This window comes from Vigna unguiculata, chromosome 6 (genome assembly GCF_004118075.2).
Source record: "Vigna unguiculata cultivar IT97K-499-35 chromosome 6, ASM411807v1, whole genome shotgun sequence".
Lineage (NCBI taxonomy): Eukaryota > Viridiplantae > Streptophyta > Magnoliopsida > Fabales > Fabaceae > Vigna > Vigna unguiculata.
This window is the reverse complement of record NC_040284.1, coordinates 24,698,250-24,717,667: the sequence shown is the minus strand read 5'-3', so window position 1 is coordinate 24,717,667 and position 19,418 is coordinate 24,698,250. Positions and strand designations below refer to the sequence as shown.

General features: G+C 31.8%; 3 protein-coding genes across 3 annotated transcripts; 2 read left to right on the top strand and 1 right to left on the bottom strand.

Annotated features, from left to right (window-relative positions):
- On the top strand, window positions 1-2,070 carry LOC114186658. Its single transcript, XM_028074629.1, has 4 exons — window positions 1-743; window positions 838-1,056; window positions 1,389-1,649; window positions 1,755-2,070. The coding sequence occupies exons 1-4, from the start codon at window positions 738-740 to the stop codon at window positions 1,809-1,811; spliced, it is 543 nt and encodes a 180-aa protein (XP_027930430.1). The 5' UTR covers window positions 1-737; the 3' UTR covers window positions 1,812-2,070.
- A 7,867-nt stretch (window positions 2,071-9,937) lies between these two features.
- On the bottom strand, window positions 9,938-13,740 carry LOC114186787 (U1 small nuclear ribonucleoprotein A). Its single transcript, XM_028074803.1, has 5 exons — window positions 13,470-13,740; window positions 13,218-13,390; window positions 11,727-11,820; window positions 10,968-11,056; window positions 9,938-10,544 (listed from the first exon to the last, which is right to left on the bottom strand). Exons 1-5 carry the CDS (start codon window positions 13,552-13,554, stop codon window positions 10,260-10,262), a joined length of 726 nt encoding a protein of 241 aa, XP_027930604.1. The 5' UTR covers window positions 13,555-13,740; the 3' UTR covers window positions 9,938-10,259.
- A 3,087-nt stretch (window positions 13,741-16,827) lies between these two features.
- LOC114186810 (indole-3-acetic acid-induced protein ARG2-like) lies at window positions 16,828-17,758 on the top strand. Its single transcript, XM_028074837.1, has 2 exons — window positions 16,828-17,125; window positions 17,212-17,758. Exons 1-2 carry the CDS (start codon window positions 17,052-17,054, stop codon window positions 17,420-17,422), a joined length of 285 nt encoding a protein of 94 aa, XP_027930638.1. The 5' UTR covers window positions 16,828-17,051; the 3' UTR covers window positions 17,423-17,758.
- The last annotated feature ends 1,660 nt before the right edge of the window (window positions 17,759-19,418 follow it).

Sequence of the window (19,418 nt, the reverse complement as noted above, 5' to 3'; positions counted from 1 at the left end):
GAAGGTGGGGGCCATAGGCATTGGTGTGGTTTATAAAGGCAAAGTGATGCAGAAGAGAAGAGAAGAGAAGAGAAGAGAGTCAACAGTGACAGTTTTTCAGCAGCCATTGGCATTTGAAATTCTAAGTCTTTTTGAGATGGGTCATAGTTGGGAACAGTAACACCCACCTACTTGTCAGCAACACTCACTCGCTTACTAAATTCCCCAAATCTAGCTACATACCCTTCCATATCACAACCGACCAGTCCCTTTCCCTCTCTCCCTCCATCCTCCTCCTTCTTCTTCACATTCCTCATTCAATTCCCTCTTTCCTTTTTCCTTCAACCACCCATTCTTCTCTTCTCTTTCTTTTTTCCACCAATTCTCCCTCTGCTAAAGGGAACAAACCCCCTACCTAGGCCCCCTTTTCTGTCTCTTCACAACCCACTGCATTAATTTCTATATCCCTTTTCTATCATACGAAGAAGAAAGCTAGTAAAAAAGTTTTATCTTAACTTAACCCCACCCTCTCTGCCTCTGCTTCCCTTTCTTTTTCACTTTTCAGATTCTTTTTCTCTCCTCCAAATTCTGGGCAGAGAATTTATATCCCTGTCTGAGGTTTCATCGGGAACCCCCTCCCTACGGATCCTGTCTTTTCTTTAACCCTTTTGCCCTCACTATTCCTTTATAGTTCAAACCATCTCTCCTCCAACCCCACCTTTTCTTCCTACCACCACACCCTTTTTCTCCACCCAAAAATGGATGTAAGCCGTTTTTCACTTTCCCTTTTCATCCCCAATGGATTCATCTCCGCTAATTACCGAATTACTCACTTAATTAATCCATTTAATTTCACAGGAATGCAAGAGGAGCGGCCAAATACCTGCCTTCGGAAACTGGGATTACGCCAACGAGTTGCCAATCACCCAGTACTTCGAGACCGCCAGACAGGCTGGTTTAGTTCGTTACAGTTCCTCCTCCGGCGAAAGCGATCCTTACGTCCGTCCCCATCGCGATCTCTACGCCGTCGATTTTAAGAAACCTCTTCGGAACATGCCACCCTCCACCGTTAAAAAGGTTCCTCTTTTCTATTCAATCCAACCCAACCCCCACAACAACCATTGCGTTTTCACCTTAATTAAAAGCATTTATTATGGTGATAGAGAGTAAAATAGAATTTTTTGTGCTGTTTTTTCATTTTCTTTCTCTGCAATGTTTGTGGTACCACGTTCATAAATACGCGTCTCGGTCACCCGTGGTTGTTAATAGTGCGGTGGTTGAGACACGACGTGAAACCTGAAACCGTGAAACCACATGTCTTTTTATGTACTATGTTTTTTTATCATTACCTGTTGCCGGTAATGAAAACAAAGAAATGCAAGGGTAAAATTGGGATGATAATGGTGCAGGCGACGAGGAGCAAGGAGAGGAGGTGTGCGCAGGTTATGGTGATGGTTAACGATAAGGAAAAAGAGAGTGTGAAGGTGAACATGAGAAAGCAAGGGAAAGTGTGCGACGTGACGGAACAGGCAAGGAAGCCGGTGAGAAAAGAAATGCATCTACACGACGCCGTTCCGCTTTCCCCGCCCCCTCGTCACGTTAGACTCCCGAAACCTGTGGATGAAGATCTCTATAAGATCCCTCCAGAGCTCCTTCGCACAACTAAGCGCGTTAGTTACCTCACCTCACCTCACGCGTTTTACTTATTTATTCATTTGTAATAAATATTTTATTGGTGTGTATTCCAAATACAATTCACATTGTTGCATGTGCAGAAGAAAATGCTGGGTTTCATTTCCAAGTGTCTGGTTCCTGCGGCTTGCGTTTCATGAGACTGCAACATCTGGTTTACTCTGAAGATATGTTGGGCTGGTTTTTGCTGCTCCCCGATGCTAATATCACTGTCTAGGGATAAAAGAAAAAAAAAAAAAACAAGAACAAGAACAAAAGTATTTTTGTGACGATGAGAATGAATGTAGTAAGTAAAGTAATTGTGTCTTAGTTTAACGAGTTCATCTCCTTCTTCATTTATTGATTTAGTCGGTGCCAGCATTTATTATTGTCTTTGAATTAAATGATTATTTGTTGGTATTGTGAGGTGGACCCTTAATTCCATAAGAATGATGTCATACCCATACTATATATGCTTTCCTATTACTACAAAGCGCGTAAAACACGTGAAACGTTAATTAATATGCGCCATTGTTAACGAAGCACACAAGAATGGTGAAGTAACATGCACTGTCATGGTGGTGGGAGTGTGATTGAATTGCAGTGTCGTTTAGGTTTAGGTTAAGTTGTACGAGAAGCAGGATTGAACAAGAACACTTAACTGTTTTTGATGAGGTGAGGAGGAAGAAAGATTAGGTACGAAACATTGTTGAAACACTAATCTGACATATGCCAGATAGGTTTGCATGCATTTTCACATCGAGCTTTAATTGTGTTATCTCCGAAATCACTTTTGGGCCCAAGTTCATTTATACGCTTACGCTTACAAGGCATGCCAGGCCTAGCTAGGAATTAACTGGCAACTTCTCTAAAGTCATATCTATCTATCTATATATATATATATATAGATATAGATAAATATATTATATATGTGTAACCATTTTAATTGGTAAAAGAGAAGTAAAAATTGTCACATGGTGTGCTGGATATCGTTTTTTGAAATATTTAAATGAAATTAATATTTAATTTAATTTCGTTAAATTGGATTTTTTTATTTTAAAAGTTAATACAGGGAAGCTTATTGTATATAAAAAAAAAAATTGTGTGATGTACCTTCCATGTTACATCGGAATATTGAGATTGATGTTCAACCGTGTATTCAGTAGACTGGTCGAACTCATAATAAATGATAAAATTTATTTTACTTATTTTTGGATTTATAGGTAGAAGAAAAGGTAAAAACTTTGTTTATAATTGTAGTAATAGGTCCCTTTATCCACATCAGTTTTATTCGCTTATTGTTTGATTAAGGATGTTATGGTTCGAATATTAATATATAAACAAATTGAGATGTTTATGATTCTTGTAAATATAAAGACTTTATCATAACTAGATCAAAATAACTATGTAATATGAAATAAATCTATTTGATAATGTAATAAACTTTAATTCAAGTAAGATGTTATAAAATAACCATCAAACAAGAAAATACGATATAGGAATATTGATTGTAGTATTAAAATTATAAAATTCAATAAGATACTTAGTTATAAATATAATTACAACATCTTTAAAAAAAAAGACAACACAGTAAATGTTTTAACCAAAAGAATCATCCTCTTAACTAAAATAATAATTAAGATAAGTCAAACAAATAATCAACATTAACATATATGCAGATGATAAACAATAATAAAATATTTTTTAAAAAATATGATCACATAAAAAATATAACAATTAATTATTATACAAACAAATGAGTGACACCTTTCACTATATTTTTTAGTGATTTGCATGACTTGCGTGAAGTGTAAAAGTTATTTATAATTGTTTTATGTCAACACTTATTTAATGGTTTTTTATTTAGAGTTAATATATTAACACAACATTAAACATGTAAACACTATGTGTGTTAGAATTCATATTTAACAAAACTCAAAACTAAAACATGTCAAACCGATTACATCACGATGTTCTTTAATTTTCTGGAAAATATGATTCTAAGTGTAATTGAAGTTACTAAAAAGGTAAATTTTGCACTAATGAGTTCGTTTTCTTATAAATACGTTTAAAAGATAAAGAAAAAATTGTATAGATTAAAACTAACACAAACGAAGAATAAGAATTCCGAAAATTTATGTAACAAAGTTTATATATATCAACTTACAAAAATATCATTTTTTTTCTATCTTATAAATACTTACGAATAAAATGTATAACTTGTTTCAACCATAATTTTATAGTCATGTTTGTTTTATTCTCATTGGTCATGTTATTTATTTCGTTGTATGAAAAATATATTTTAACATCCTTTATTAAATAAACATCCACTTAATAATTTATTTGAATAATATGTATCAATAGTTAAATTTAAAAAATAATATAAAATTAAAATATTAATTATCAAAATCATAGGTTCTAACGATATCACTGTTCTAATTAAATATAAAAGAATCAATCCAGTGTAATTGCGTTTTCAAGCCTGTGTCGGTGCGTTTTCAAACCTGTGTCAGAATCCATTTTCTCAACTTCATTATCCAAACAAAAGTCATGTTGTCATAAACTCGTGACTTATAATCAATTCTATAAAACCGCGTTAGCTAAAATAAATTATACAACCACGTGTTATTTAAAATATTTCAACTTTGATATAATTTAAATGGTTTCACATAAAGCATTGGATGATATCACTGTGATATCAAATTATGTAGTCATTTCTACCAGAAACAACTTCCATTAGCGGTGCTGATCAGAAAAAAAAAATAGCGGTGCATTTTTTTTATAATTGTTGTAATATATTCATATAAATATATCGATCTTGGCGCATTTAATCTAAAGATTGCATTGCATGATCCAGACTCAAGGTTTCTGAATTAAATAAAGTAAAAACATTTTCCAGATAGAAATAAATCCCTATCTGGATTTTTTTTTAAACCGAAATTCTATATTTAAGATCATTTTCTGTTTAGAACAATTTCAATACAATAATTCTATAAAAAATTATGATGAGATCTTATTTTACTTCAAACGAGTTTCACCATATTATTTTACTTTTAAAATATAAAAGAATATTTTTTTAATAACTATGTTTTTACAATTAAAAAATACTTAGATTTTGTTTTTCTTAACGTGATGTTAATACCCACCCAAGCATCCATCGTCTTTATATTTTTTTTCTAATAATAGAAGGAAAGAAGAAACTGAAAAACCTTGCTTGTCCTAATGAAAAGTGGCTTTTGTTTCTTCACTTGTATCGATGCATGATTATGACCAAACTACACAACTGAGTCACAGAATTATCGAATGTATTATTTGTGTATCTGAGAATAAAATTTAATTTTTGCGCAACCCGAAGCAATATTTAGTTACTTTAGAATATAGTGAGGCAGAGACAATGTGGGATTTTGTCTCCAAGTGTGTGGTGGATCTGTTCATCATCATCACATTATTTGTTACAACTTTTTGAGAGGAGGAGGAATAGCCACGTGTCTTTTTTGTCCACTAAAACACCTTTTTAATTAATTCAAACTTTTTCATTAATTATTGTGTTGTGTGTTTGGATTACAAGAATTTGACCAGAAAGAACAAAAAATTTTTGAAAAGGGTTCGTAATTGGTGCTTGCATTTAATCGTATTGAATGATTATTAATATGCATTATGTGATGTTGATCCTGTACGGCTGATCTCATTGGTCATGAGTCTCACCATCTAACGGTGAGGCTCCAGCTATTGACGTTGCTGCTCTAAATCAAGAATGTTTTAAGAATATTAATATTTTCTAAATGCTTACATGTTTATAAAAATTTTGGTTTTTGATAGAATCTGGACATATTTATAGAAGGTAAGACAAGAAATAAATAGTAACATGATCCTTAATAAATATTATTTTTTCTATCTAAATACGTTCTTAAATTTTCATAAAACAAAGTCAATTAATGAGAAATAGAATAAAATATTATTATTTATAATTTTTATAAATTTTATATCATTGTAATAAATAATATGTTTTTCATAGAAGTTTGATATAATCTTAAGCTGCTGTTAACATTCTTCATTCTTTTGAACATTCACAAATTTATCCTTTAAAATGTGTCTTTAGATTTTAAGACAAGAAGATGTCAATACCATAGCCCAAGTTTTATTATCAGGCCCAACGAATTGGTCTGCTTAAAAACATTGTCCAGCTAGACTTCTGCTATATGTAGTTCTTAATTTACTAAGTACGGTACCTAACCTTTGTTTTTCTTAGACCCATCTAATTACCCTTTTTAATGCCTTTTTTTTTTTAAATAATCATCATGTTTTCAAAATCAAAATTTTCTTACTATAAATATTATATTCCTCTATTCTTCTGCATTGTTCCTCTAAAAATGCGGGTTTTTTTTTTTTTATGAATTGGACATTTGGTGATTTGTATTTTATTTTGTAGAAGAATTTTCTAAAGATTTAAAACTCGTAAAAGAAAAATAGTGATATTGTGAAAGAAATCTGTAGCAATGTTAACAATAATCTCATGTCATGTCAATCGCGTTAGGAACAGAGCTTAACTCATGTATATGTAAGATATAGAACTCAAAATTTTTCATATAAACAAATTATCCGAAAATAAAGAACTGTAAAAAATCAAAATATCAATTACGCCTTAACATAACCTTCATTGGTACTTTTAATTAATCCTGTTACGGAAATCACTTAACATTGTGTAACCTTTACAAGTAAATGACATTAAAAATAGAAGGCTTATTCGTATATAAGTAGGAGAAAAAAAAAAGTTTAAAAAGTGATTCTAAAAGGTGTTCAGTTACATTACCTTAATTTTCATTCATAGACTCGTAAGCTTAAACGTGTTCATTGTTGAGAACCTGGTATGCACAGAGACAACAGCAGTAAAATGTAAACATATGTTTAACACATAAAAAAACACCCTTCCTTGTATCGTGTTATTTCTCAGTCATGAAAAGCTTTTACTTGTTATATAGCAGTCATTAGTGAAAGTGGTAACATCTCTTTTATAAACTTTTGTTCTGAAGTTACTGCAAAACTCAATTTCAAAGTGATTGAACACGTTCATGTTGCAGAAACTTTAGGTAGGAACGCATGAAGATAGAAAGAAGGAAAGCAATTATACCTAGTAAAGTGATGAACAGAATTGGTTAGGTTAGAAGAGACACCATGTTGGAGAAGGAGGGCACCTGCAAAGAATAACGTGACATTTTAGAGCCAAGAATCTTGCACGTGCCCTGCTTCTCCAACGAGGAGTTTCTCTGCCAGTGAGCTTCATGAGAACGGTGATGAAAGTTGAAGTTGAACTAGACACGGGAAAAAGCTCATATTTATAGATGCAACTTTAGAGAGAGAAAAGAGATTCATCAAAGGACAATGGCAGAACAATGAGAGAAATTTGCAGAAAATTTTTTAAAAATATAACTCTGCCATACCATATCATCATGCCATGCCAGTACACAAACGTAGCGAGATATATATATATCGAAGGAAACTCAACCAGATTGTTGCCTGCTTTAACTTCACAGAAAAAGTAGAGTGCTAAAAATCTTCTCCTAAAATTCAGCACAGCCACATTATTATATTTCTTAAGTGCTAACTACAAACACATAAACCAGTTTCACATTAGTTTCTTTGCATCCACAAGTATTATCATTAAGTCCTTATTCATTTGATGTTCACTGCACTGCAGCAAGGAGACAAGGTTTTCCTTGTACTAAATCAAATGGGAGCCAATGGATGAAGAGTTTTGGGTCCCACATGCATTCTCTGTTGCCCTTTTCCATTGAAGAAGAATTTGATGGTGCAAGAAGGTGGAGAAGAATAATGTATGAGTGGACGTAGGGTTTGCGTGTTGGGTTGCAAGTTTTTGAGTATGGCATGTGCATGTGTGTGTGCTTGTGAGAGTTTTAGAGAAAGTTGGGGACGCTCCCTAGGTAGATATCATTCCCTATACGTAATAGGTCCTTACCTTTTGCCCCAAAGTTTATGGTGATTTAACACAGAGTAGACTGCAACAATTTCAAAGGCAGCATTAATACAGAGAGCAGAAAAAGTAAACAATGAATGAACACTGCCTCTAAAGGACACAACTTCCACAACAGGGCAAACTCAGCACTCAGCAACCACAACCACGGTTTGGTCAAGAAATCTTATGTATGTACATTTTCATTTCTCTTCTTTATCATTTACCTTTAGTGCATATTGCTAAGTCTAGTCCACAGCATGCGGGAATCTGTGACGTGCGACATTGGGTTATATATTAGTGAGGTTTCTTTCTTCACTCACACTTGGTTGGGCCATCATTTCGATTTGGTGAATCGTCCACTGCCATATAAGTTCAAAAAACAAAGTGCAATGGTGGTATTGCCTGTGAAATTTTGCGTCCGATGCATTAAAAGGAAGAACATTTATTTGAAAAAATGGGTTGGAAATTGGCATGCTTGTGGAAGAAGAAGATAGATTCTTGATGAGATCATTGTGAAATCTAAGGACTTGAGTATGGCGTGTGTATCTTACGCTTGGTAGGCAGTGAAAGCTTTGTTTGGCAATTCACTCTCTTGTTCGAACGCACGTGAGACTCCACCATGCTCCCAAACGGTTAAAATTCTACGGCACTTCATTTTTGTGTTTCAGAAAAAAGGAACAGCAACCCATCGAAAAAGTGCTTGCTTTCTTGTTCATTAAACTTGAGAACCCAAAAAATCTTTCAACTTATATGCTCCCAGTCCGAACCTATTCACATGTGAACAGCGACATCTGATATTGGGAGTTTGGATCAATTTCATAACTTCATTCTGATGAACATGTATCTAGATTATGATAAATGGATTGTTTCTCAGAAATTCATCCAAAAGAATAAAAAAATGAAAAAGATATGCTGATCAAGGTTGATTGATAAGTATAGTCAGATTTGTTGTCTAAAATTAATAATTCAAAAATAAGAATAAAATATCTTCACAATACTTTCTATGAGAAAACATAAAACTTTTATTGAAATTACTAATAATTGATTACAAAGTTAATAAAAAGCTATTTATAATATAGACATAATTCTGCTATGCACATCCAACAAAAGTTAAAACAATTTGTGTTTCTTTTGTACTTTCTTTCACTTTTACGTTAGGAACGATGACATCTTAATTTTTTGTCCAATGTTTTCAATTTTCTAACTCCATCTAAGCCAAATAGATTAAAACATGTAGCAAAAGTAGCAATTAAGATAACAAGAACAACACTTTAAGACAATGAGTAATTCTAAACGATAATTCTAAAACTACCACAACAAACTTGAAAAACAATATAAGGTAAAAAATTAAAATACCAAGTCTTAAGAAATGAATTAACACTACTTAAGATGGGTAATTTAAACATCCGACTGAAAACTAAAATAAAAATTAATTATAAGTTTCAAAAACTGTTCAGATCATGCGCTAAGTTTTTTTTTTTTTAATTTACTATGCTTGATATGACTGGAAGTTAACTAGACATCCAATAATCCTCATGAAATTTGTTTAATGTTGTGTTGTTATTCTCAAAGTATAGTTAGATGTTATACTTATATCCTAATTACATAATGTTAAACTCGAAATCAAACGAACAAGATGGCATTTGTCAAACTTACTTGGAACATTCATCACGTTGGCATTTGTCAAATTTCTCGCAGGTCACTATGGGTGACCAACCTTCATATTAACGAAATGAAACCAATTAATATCAAAGCAAGAAAATTGAGCTTTAATGGCTAACATTCATAGAGTGTAGAGACCAGAAGACGGGGAACATGGGACTAGAATCAAGGCACCCTATGGAAGTCGCTTGCATAGGGTACAGTACAAAAGTTTGTTGAATAAGCTATCCAATTACACGTTAATTGAAAAAATTAAGGTACAGAGCACTTTTTTCACATATATAGTTCCCATTTATGCAGTTTTCATAATCACGCTCTACTTACGTGACAAAAAAGCACGAAAAAGCTTCCATGGATTTTATGCAGTGAAAAAAACGTCATAGCTGTTGTAGTCAATTAACACGTGTCTTTTTTATCTTCGTATAAACTACATTTGTTTTGTACAATGACAAAGTAGAGGTAATGCGTGTAACTGCAACATGATCTCTTACAGCAGTAAATCCAAATTGGCTGCTTTTAGAATTTATGCTAGACATAGGAAAAGCTTCAATCTTGCCTTCTACTTTTGGCCAACGTAGTGACAAATAAAACACCAAAATTTCAAAAATTAAGCAGGGATAGCACGTCACAAGAGGATAACCAAAATTATTTGTGTACTCGTGCAAGGAAGACATCATGTATTCACTTACTGAACTTCATCCTGCAAATGCTGGCAGGTAATTCTTCAAATAAGGGCAAAAGAAGGTCAATTGACGAATCTAGAAAAAGTAAAATAATAAATTTGAACTAGTTAGTACTTTCCTAAATACATTTGTATAAAATGACAGTTATTATCCGTAACTACAATCATACTCGAATCAAGGCTGTGCCAAAGATAGATGACAATTAACATTACACCATTGTATTAACTGGATTAACAACTCTGTGCTGAAGATGGGATTCCTGTCTTCCTAATACAAGGTCAAGAAACCGCTATCTATTTTTTGGCGTAAGTTATCAACATAGGGTTTTGTGGGGTTATCTTGAAACCTTGCAGTGACTGCATAGCCACTGTGGATTGCATCTCATCACCATATTCCACAAAGGCAATTCCTGGCTTAGCTTCAACCATTCTAACTTCCTTGAATCCAGGATATTGAAGAAAGAGCATTTGCAGCATCATGGGAGTTGACTCATTGGGAAGATTCTGAATAAAGAGAATATTATTTGGTGGTGCAGGAGCCTCTGGTACCATGGATTTTGCACCACCTGGATAAGGTATCTAGGATAGTTTGAATGTTAGAAAGGCATGTGTAATAAATATAGAACTAAATAAACATGTACACAATAAAGAACAGAACGAAGTTGTTCAAGATTCTGTTTATTTGAATCACTTGCTTTAAACCAGATATTGTATCATCTCATAATCTCTATAGCCGATTAAAATCTTTCACGCAATCTCACTTCTTACTACAACATTTTATCCTTTCTTTCAAGGCAAAATAACAATTAGACAATAAAAAATGATTTCTCAAAGGTAAACCAGAGAACTTAGAAAAGACTTTCCTGTCTGTAACAGACAAATTACTACAAAACAGGAAAAAAATTAAAAGGTACTAAATTTAGATGGGATATATTATTTTAGTAGTTCTTTAATATGACCACCCCTCCGCCCCAAAAATCTACAACAGCAGAAAAAACTTACAGTAGGTGTTGCACCATAAGCACCAGAATATGCTGGATTTAGTCCCATTCCAGCTAAATTAGCATCATGTTGGTCCTTCCGCTTTTTGCCTGCAACAGAACATAACAAGGTTACTTCCATGTAAAGTTGTTTATTGATTATGTAACGTGTGTCATAATGTCCACTTGTAGGTTCCAAACTACACAGATTTTCAGCATAGGAGTTGCACCCACCTAGATGTTCAACAGTATGAGATAACATTGTCCCTTTGTGGACAGAAACAGAAAAGTGAACTTAAAATGTAAAAATGTCACACTTCTGAGTAACACAATTTCTTATTACGTAATGTATTTAATAAAACACATGATTTATATGATCCATAAAATAACTACACATGCCTTGAGAGTCTTAAGGCAGGCACTAGAGTCAGATATAATATTTGTTGGAACTTTCCTTCTTCGGTATTATCAGTTACAAAAGTCTGAAATACATTTGAACCATACAAGGCATGTGACAGTTGCATGAAAAAGACTAACCTATTTTAAAGGGGAGATAATACCCCAAGAAACAGAATAGTCATTTGATTTTCAAGGGAAGACAATTGCATGAAATCAATATGATAATATTGTCATTGTTTTGGGCATTAGTTGCTTCTCAGTTTATGGAAAGGGTGAACTTTTAACCTTGTTTGTTTTTGTTCCCATTTAAACCAATTGGTTTAAAATTTTACAATGAAGAATCCTTGAATAAAAAGAATAGAGTGCTTGGAGTGTGTTGTACCTTTGTCATCATGCCTCTTACGTTTTTCCCTAGGAACAAAAGTACCATCCGCTTTTGCTATTACATCAGATTTGGTCTTTGCATACTGTATTCTCTGGATAAATGACAGCAAAATTCAATTTCTAGAGAAGGATAATTTTTCACTGACGCAAATTGAGAGAACAATGCAGGAGAAGGCAAGGAAATCAAGTAAAATAAATATACAAATTGTTCAGATCAATCAGTTCTTTCAAAAAATTGAAAAAAAAAATATAGAAATGTTCAAATTAAAAGAATATAAATGAGATGTATGATTGTGATAAGATTCATTCCTAAAATGACTACTACTAACTTTTTTATTTGACTGGTGATTTAAAGTCACAAAGCAATTTATGCACAGTTCTACTAGAGGTTTTCTAAATATAAATCAGGTGAAGCCAACGGCAACATGTATCGAATCATATTAATGACATAGATTAGCAGGTGAGGCCCCAAGTAGGGAGTGGGCAACCATTATTGCAAAGAAAATTACATAAGCAATTTGAACAGGCAATTCAGATGGAAATGATTGTCAGCTTTTTAATGCCACATCACGATGTCAACCAACTCAAAATCTTCTATCTCCTCTTCTCTTTTTTTCCAGTGCTACACTGCCACATAAATCTAAAATCTGATTTGGTTCAGGAACTTAACATCAAAGCTTATTCAATAGAATTGCAATTACAATTTTCCCTTGGAACGTAATCAGGAATGAGATGTAGTATCCTTGATGCCCAATATACAATGGCGTAGTTAATTTGGCACCAAATGGTAAACCACTGAGGAGTGTATGCTAAATTAATTATAAATGAGTTGTAGTCAATGAATCCTTGGCATTGAGGATAAATATATGAAAAGTTCTACTTCGGCCAGTCCTTTGCGTCAGTTTTGCCTAGAGTTGTAGGCTATTTCTATCTAAAATAATTTGTTCCTACCCCAAAAAAATCTTTCTATGCTGTTTTTGGTGAGGTGACGAGAATGGAACCTAATTAATAAAAACAACTAATTCAACGTACAACATGGCAAACATGATAGCCACTGTTGCCTCTAGTCAAACGTTGACAGCAATTTTACACGACATTAGTCCTTCCTTCAGCATCTTCATATCCCATGAACAAAGTAATATCTACTGAAAATAGAAGAGCTGCTGCTGATGATAGATAAGCATTGTTCTTGATTCTAACCATTATAATAAGAAAAAGAAGAATAAAACCTTGTGGCACGTAAATAATGCTAAATTTCCGAACAATTTTCTGTTCGTACGAGCTTCTGCAAATTGGAGATTATCATAGTTCTTGACAAGAAGTAGCATTAGAAATTACAACGAGACAATAACACATAATTCCAACCGGCAAAATCAATCATAATTGACTAAAACTATGCGCCCAATTCAAAACACCATTCAAATAATAATAAAAATTACAAAACAGATATAAATTTGAGTTTGAAAAAGCGAAATAGAAGATATGATACCATGGGCTTATCATAGAAGGGAAATCCTTGCATTTGCCTCAGAGCATTGGAAGCAGAAGAGACATCCTCAAAGACCACCCAAGCTTGACCTTTGTGTTTTAGGGTTTTAAAAGCTAACACCTCAAGTATCTTCCCGAACTGAGTGAAAACAGCGTTCAGAGACTTCTTCAACTCTACATCCAACATACGACAATTCAAAGAACGTATAATCCATCGAAATCGAAGTTGCGGAAACACGAAAAAGACGCGTACCATCAATCTTGATCTTCTCGTTAAGGTTGTTGATGTAGATGGTGTTGTTTTGAGGGACTTCAGGGGTAGCATTCACTTCAGACATTTTGCGCTCACCAAGTGAAAGAGAAGACGAAGCTTTTCCACGACGGGGTAAAGGTAAAACCCTAAGCCACGGCGGGGGAAGCTACTGCTGATTTTCAAAATAATTGGGCTTTGGTCGTCTTTTGCTAGTGGGCCTAATAATCTCCACCCTCAAATTTTCATATTATTGGTCTAATGAATGATAACAAAATTACTCAACACACTCGTCTTATGTTTTTCTTTTCTTTATCGGTGAGAATTAAACACATGCTAATGTAAACAATTTAAAGCTAACAGTGTAATATTTTTCATTAATGTATAAAAAAGTAACTTATTTTCTTAAATAGTACTACGACACAAAGTTGGTATTTAATTTTACATTTTTAAAAATTACTTTACAAAACTCTTTTTTAAAATTCAAATATTTATTTACCTCTATATATATAACATTATTATATAACCTAGACTTCAAAAGATGTATCCATGTATCATTTATACTGTTAGTTTAAGACAGTTAATACATGGAAAATCATAAATTAGGAAGTTGAACGTAGCATTTAATGTAACATCTGATTTAATTTTTCATTTACATTTTTTTATTATTATTTTTTAAAGTTAATTTGTAAAATGTATTTAAAGAGGGAATATATATATATATATATATATATATATATATATATATATATATATATATATATTCCTCTTTTGATCGGTACTTATTATTTTGAATAATTATAATGTATTATTTAAAAATTTACACACATTTTTAAAATATGTAATTTAATTATTATTTATGATGAAATAAATTTGAAGGTGAATAAAGTAAGACTTTTATTAATTTTTTTAAAAATGTTGCAAATGCTAAGGGTTAACAATTAGTTTAATTTTTCTTATTAATTATTTTATTTGTATTTGAATTTTTTTCCACTCCAAATAATGAAGTTGACTAGATCGAAGGCCGAAGGCCGTTAAACATTGATTTAGGCCTCCCAACTATTTAAGGCCTCGTTGTATGAATAAGTCAGATCTTTTTTTAATTCAAAATACTTAATGATAAGTTATGGTCGGATATGGTATTGATTGTTTTTTCTCTTAATAAGACTAAACAATCTTAAACTTAAAATAACTTTAATTGATCTTAAATTATCTTTATCAAAGAATATTTTAATGAACTTGTCGTGTTGTATAATTTTGATAAATAATTTTGTCATAGATCCTAGACATAGCCCTGTTTAATTCACAGATGGTATGCATTTTGTAAGATATTTTATATAAAAAACGATAATCTAAGATACGTTATTTTTTGTGAAATATTTGATAAATGGGATTACAGATTTAGTTAATAAAACACTAAATATAAAAAAGTAATAACAAATTTTAAAAAATAATTAATTATTTTTTTATAAATTAAAAATTATTGATATTTAAAATAATTTGATTATTAATAAAAAAATATAATTGGTTTGTGAATAATAGTTTAAATTTATTTATAAAGTTTTAATTACAAACTAAACATACTAGTCTACACTACATTGATTTTGGCTCGTGGATATGTCGATCCACTTTTCTTTAGTAATTAAATGTTTATATTTTATTTAGCAAATGAATATTGCATACATTAATTTATGGCTAAAATTTATTTGTCAATCTTACACATGTGCAATATCAAAAATGAAGTATTAGTCAAAAGTGAATAATTTACATGCACAACTTTTATGAAAAAAAACATATATCAAATTACATGTGCAAAAAGTTATGCGGACCTGTCTGTCCTGTCCGTAACAGGCCCGCATGAGCTACGAGTTATATATATGCAGATTGAATTATATATGACAATGAGCTAAAAAATGTCACTACGTCCCATACTGTGGACTGACTTACTTGACCTTGACTCATCCGTCATTGTCTTCCTTAATTCAATAACAATAAAACTTTAGTTGAATCCAACTAAGATACTTCACATTCAACCAATCACATTCGACCCATGTGAAACTTAAGCCAAAAACCATTTTTTTTTTATGTGAATCTTTAACCAAAAGTCATATATTTTGTTATGTGAAACTTTAGCCAAAAGTCATATCTTTTGACGTTCTACCTTGGTTTGTCGATAAAACCCTACTAGTAACTAAGTGTGCCCCTAAACACTTTTAATCTTTAACAAAAACTAAATTATCATATACATCTTTGGAGATAGCGAGATTATTAATGGAAAAAACGTTATTTTTATATAGAACAACTTTGATTTGAGAGGTGAGTTTTGATGTGATGATACGAGACTCAATATTTAGATTGGGTGATGCCATGAATCTAATAAGGGTTAAATATGTTTTTGGTCCCTCATGTTTCAGTGAATTTTGGAATTAGTCCCCCATCAAAACTTTATACCAATTTAGTCCTTCATCTTTCAAAATGTGTGAATTTAGTCCTTTTAACCAAATTTTGTTAAGTTTATTTGATGTTTCAAGCGCATTTCATGATAGTATTTAAGTTAACATTAAAGCAAAAATGTGTCAAACAATATAAATAATTTAAATACTATTATGAAATGCGGTTGAAACGTTAGATAAACTTAACAAAATTTGGTTAAAAGGACTAAATTCACGCATTTTGAAAGATGAAGGACTAAATTGATCAAAAATTTTGATGAATGACTAAATCCAAATTTCGCTGAAACTTGAAGGACAAAAACTATATTTAACCCATCTAATAATTTCATGAGAACAAACTATGGTAGTGCCGTGTTAACTTTGCTCATTCTTTTTGTAGTAAAAACCATCACCTCTCCCTTTCGTTACTTTCTTATCTGTTTCGCCCAATACAGACTATGCATAACTTATTAGTATAACATCACAACCTAATAATAAAAAATTTGAAGCCGTAAATTTCTTCATGCTTCATCCTAATTTTAATAACTCTGTGGTAACTCCTCCATGCCCTCCCTTCCTTAGTATGATTGAAGTGGGTGAAAGAAAATGGGAAAACGAGGAGAACGAGAAAAATGAAATTCAAATTGAACTTCAATTGATTGGTTACCCAAAAAGTGAGGCTTGGGAAGGTTCTCCTAAATTTCAGCATTCTTCTAGAGATGCCAGTTGATTGTGCACACCACACGTTTGTAATTAGTGCCAACTTGCTGAGTCAAAAGCGCGACCAGATTCAGCTCACACCACCATTGACTCCATCAAACTTTTCCAATTCACGCCCTCACACGCCTCCTTCCTATGTCATGATCTCACCACCTTTTCATAAGAGATTACCCAAATTTTAGAACCTTCCCAATTTATCAGCTCATTGCAAACTCTACCTTCAACTCATATTTTGACGCGTCCATAATTTTCCTTTGTCGTTAGTCATCGTTCTCCTTATATAAACACCACCCTCACCTCATATCTCACAAACAAACTCAAATTAAAAAGATTACACTTTGGAAAGCTTGTGTTTCGCCAACCTTTGAAATTCTTATCAAAGAAACAACAAGATTTCCTCGGTTGTAATCCACTCTTTAATCTCATCACACCAATGGCTCGCTCTTTCGCTAACGTCAAGACTTTCTCTGCTCTTCTTCTAGACGGATTCTCCAACGCTCTAACCAGGTAGCTATAAATGTTTTCATTTTAATCCTTTTTACGGTTATTAGATTGTTAATTGGTGAATTAATGCGATGGTTTACATTAAACAGACGCGGATACTCTGTTGCAACACAGAGCGCGACAAGGGGAGCAGTTACCTCCATGGCAGGGAAGTCAGGGGAAGAGAAAAGGGTGTCGACGTACGAGGTTTCATGGGTGCCGGATCCTGTCACTGGTTACTACAAACCAGAGAACACCAACGAGGTTGACGTTGCCGATTTGCGTGCTACTCTTCTTCGCAAAAAATTCAACAACAACTAATTTCAAACAAAATTTCATTTACCCTCCGTTTATTTAATTAAAAAAATTATGGAATTGAAGATTCAACGTTGCGTTTCTTGAGCTTTCGGATCTGCTTCAGATGATGATGACGGCTTAACGAAAACTAGGGTGATTGATTGATTGATTATTTGTGTTTAACACAAAGGACGAGGAAAATAATTAATGTCTATGGTTGCTCTGTACTTGTTGTTAAAGAGAAGACATTCATTTTATTAGGGTTGTGTTTTCTTTTTCTTTTTTTGCTTTAGTTTGTAGAAGTGATTTCTTTCGCAAAAGAGAATAGTCAATACTGCAATTCATTTGCATTATGAATAATTGTTTATTGTATTTTATATTTCCTTGCATTGCCTTATTTCTTTTAAATAAATAATTCAATAACTTGAAATCAACCTGGGATGAATTTTACAGTTTTATTTGAAAAAAAATAGTGTAGCATTCAGGCAGGATTTAAACAAATAAAAAAAGAAAAGTTACTTTTGTTGAGCAACTCAAGAGTAGAATAATTAGGGTAGGGTAATAATGGTTTTTATTTTCATATGTGCAGATATGTGTTATGAGTATTTCTATATTTTTTTAATATTCACGGATACCTACATGTATTTACAAAAAGTAATTTAAAATATTTAGTAATATATTTTAATAGTAAATTCAAATAAAATACAAACATAATATACATATATTTCAAACAAAGTCAAATAATTCATTTAAATAATGTTGAATGCCAACTTACAAAGAAATGGAAATTTTATAAAAACAATTCATTCAAAATCAATGTATTAATATTTTAATTGATAATAGTTTTTTGATTCAATTTTTTACCCACTTTTAACTCATCATCTCAATCACCTTTCAATTATCTATTTTGATTCTTTTTAGTGGTGTGATGATTTAAGGAGGATTGGAGTGGTGGGTTAAAAGTGAGTTAAAAAAGGCGGGTCAAAATATCATTATCCTATTTTAATCAGATTTTTTTTTTTAATTTAAATTAGAATATAACAATCACGGTATTTATGGATACTATGATATTGATATTCATACCTGCTCTATTAACATGCGGTATAAAAGAAAATTATACTCGATATATGCATGTACCCATTTATAATGTCTATTTCTACATGTTGCAAATTTTATTTAAAAATATTTGTGAATAGGATTTTTTTTTTTTTTTTGACGTTGTTAGTAAGAGTTCGGAAAGATGGTATTCTTCACACTATATATAAATTAATTAAAAATAATGTAAATGATTATAAATAATAAAAATAATAATTAATCTTGTCTTAAACCCCTGATGACAATTGAATACAATATTAAAATTTGTGATGGTTCCAGAAGAACGGGTGGAGTATTTCATATACCACAATAAGTGTGGTTTAAGATTTTCTTTCACATATAAAAAACAGTAATAAATATGTCCCTTCTTGAAATCATTTTACTTAAATAACTTTATTATTTTACAAGTGCATTATACTTTATTAAGATATAAAAGCAATACTTTGAATGAGCCAAAGAGAATAATTACTCCGTGGACAAATTTGAAAAAAGAAAAAACACTTTATTGAAAGGTAAGAACGTTAAAATTTATCAAGAAAAAGAAAAATGGAGAAATAAGTTCTTCCTTTTTTTTTTTCACAGTCACTGCAATTTTAACCTTTAAAAAAATTAAATAGATTTTTGGACTCACTTTAAAGTATTTGTTTTTTTAGAATAGTAATTTATTTTATTCTGAAACAAGTTATAATTAAATGTAATAACTAAAATGCAAAAAACAGTGTCTGTTAGTTTTTTTTTTTTTTTTTTTTTAAGATTAACCTACCTTTACTGATTTATCTAATATGATATAACACTGTTTATCTTCCAATGTATATATATTTTGAAAATGTCAGATCTTATTTAGTTATGTTGAACAATGCTGGACTCAATACACGTACCGTAAATTGTTGGAGTATTCACTGCAAAATTTTATTCAGAAAGGGAA

Coding starts and splice junctions, on each gene's coding strand:
- LOC114186658 (XM_028074629.1), top strand. Junction 1,057..1,388: donor CACCCTCCACCGTTAAAAAG/GTTCCTCTTTTC, acceptor ATAATGGTGCAG/GCGACGAGGAGCAAGGAGAG. Junction 1,650..1,754: donor TCCTTCGCACAACTAAGCGC/GTTAGTTACCTC, acceptor TTGCATGTGCAG/AAGAAAATGCTGGGTTTCAT.
- LOC114186787 (XM_028074803.1), bottom strand. CDS start 13,554: ATGTCTGAAGTGAATGCTACCCCTGAAGTCCCTCAAAACAACACCATC. Junction 11,821..13,217: donor CCTTCTATGATAAGCCCATG/GTATCATATCTT, acceptor TCATTTATCCAG/AGAATACAGTATGCAAAGAC. Junction 10,545..10,967: donor CTTATGGTGCAACACCTACT/GTAAGTTTTTTC, acceptor AAACTATCCTAG/ATACCTTATCCAGGTGGTGC.
- LOC114186810 (XM_028074837.1), top strand. CDS start 17,052: ATGGCTCGCTCTTTCGCTAACGTCAAGACTTTCTCTGCTCTTCTTCTA. Junction 17,126..17,211: donor TTCTCCAACGCTCTAACCAG/GTAGCTATAAAT, acceptor TACATTAAACAG/ACGCGGATACTCTGTTGCAA.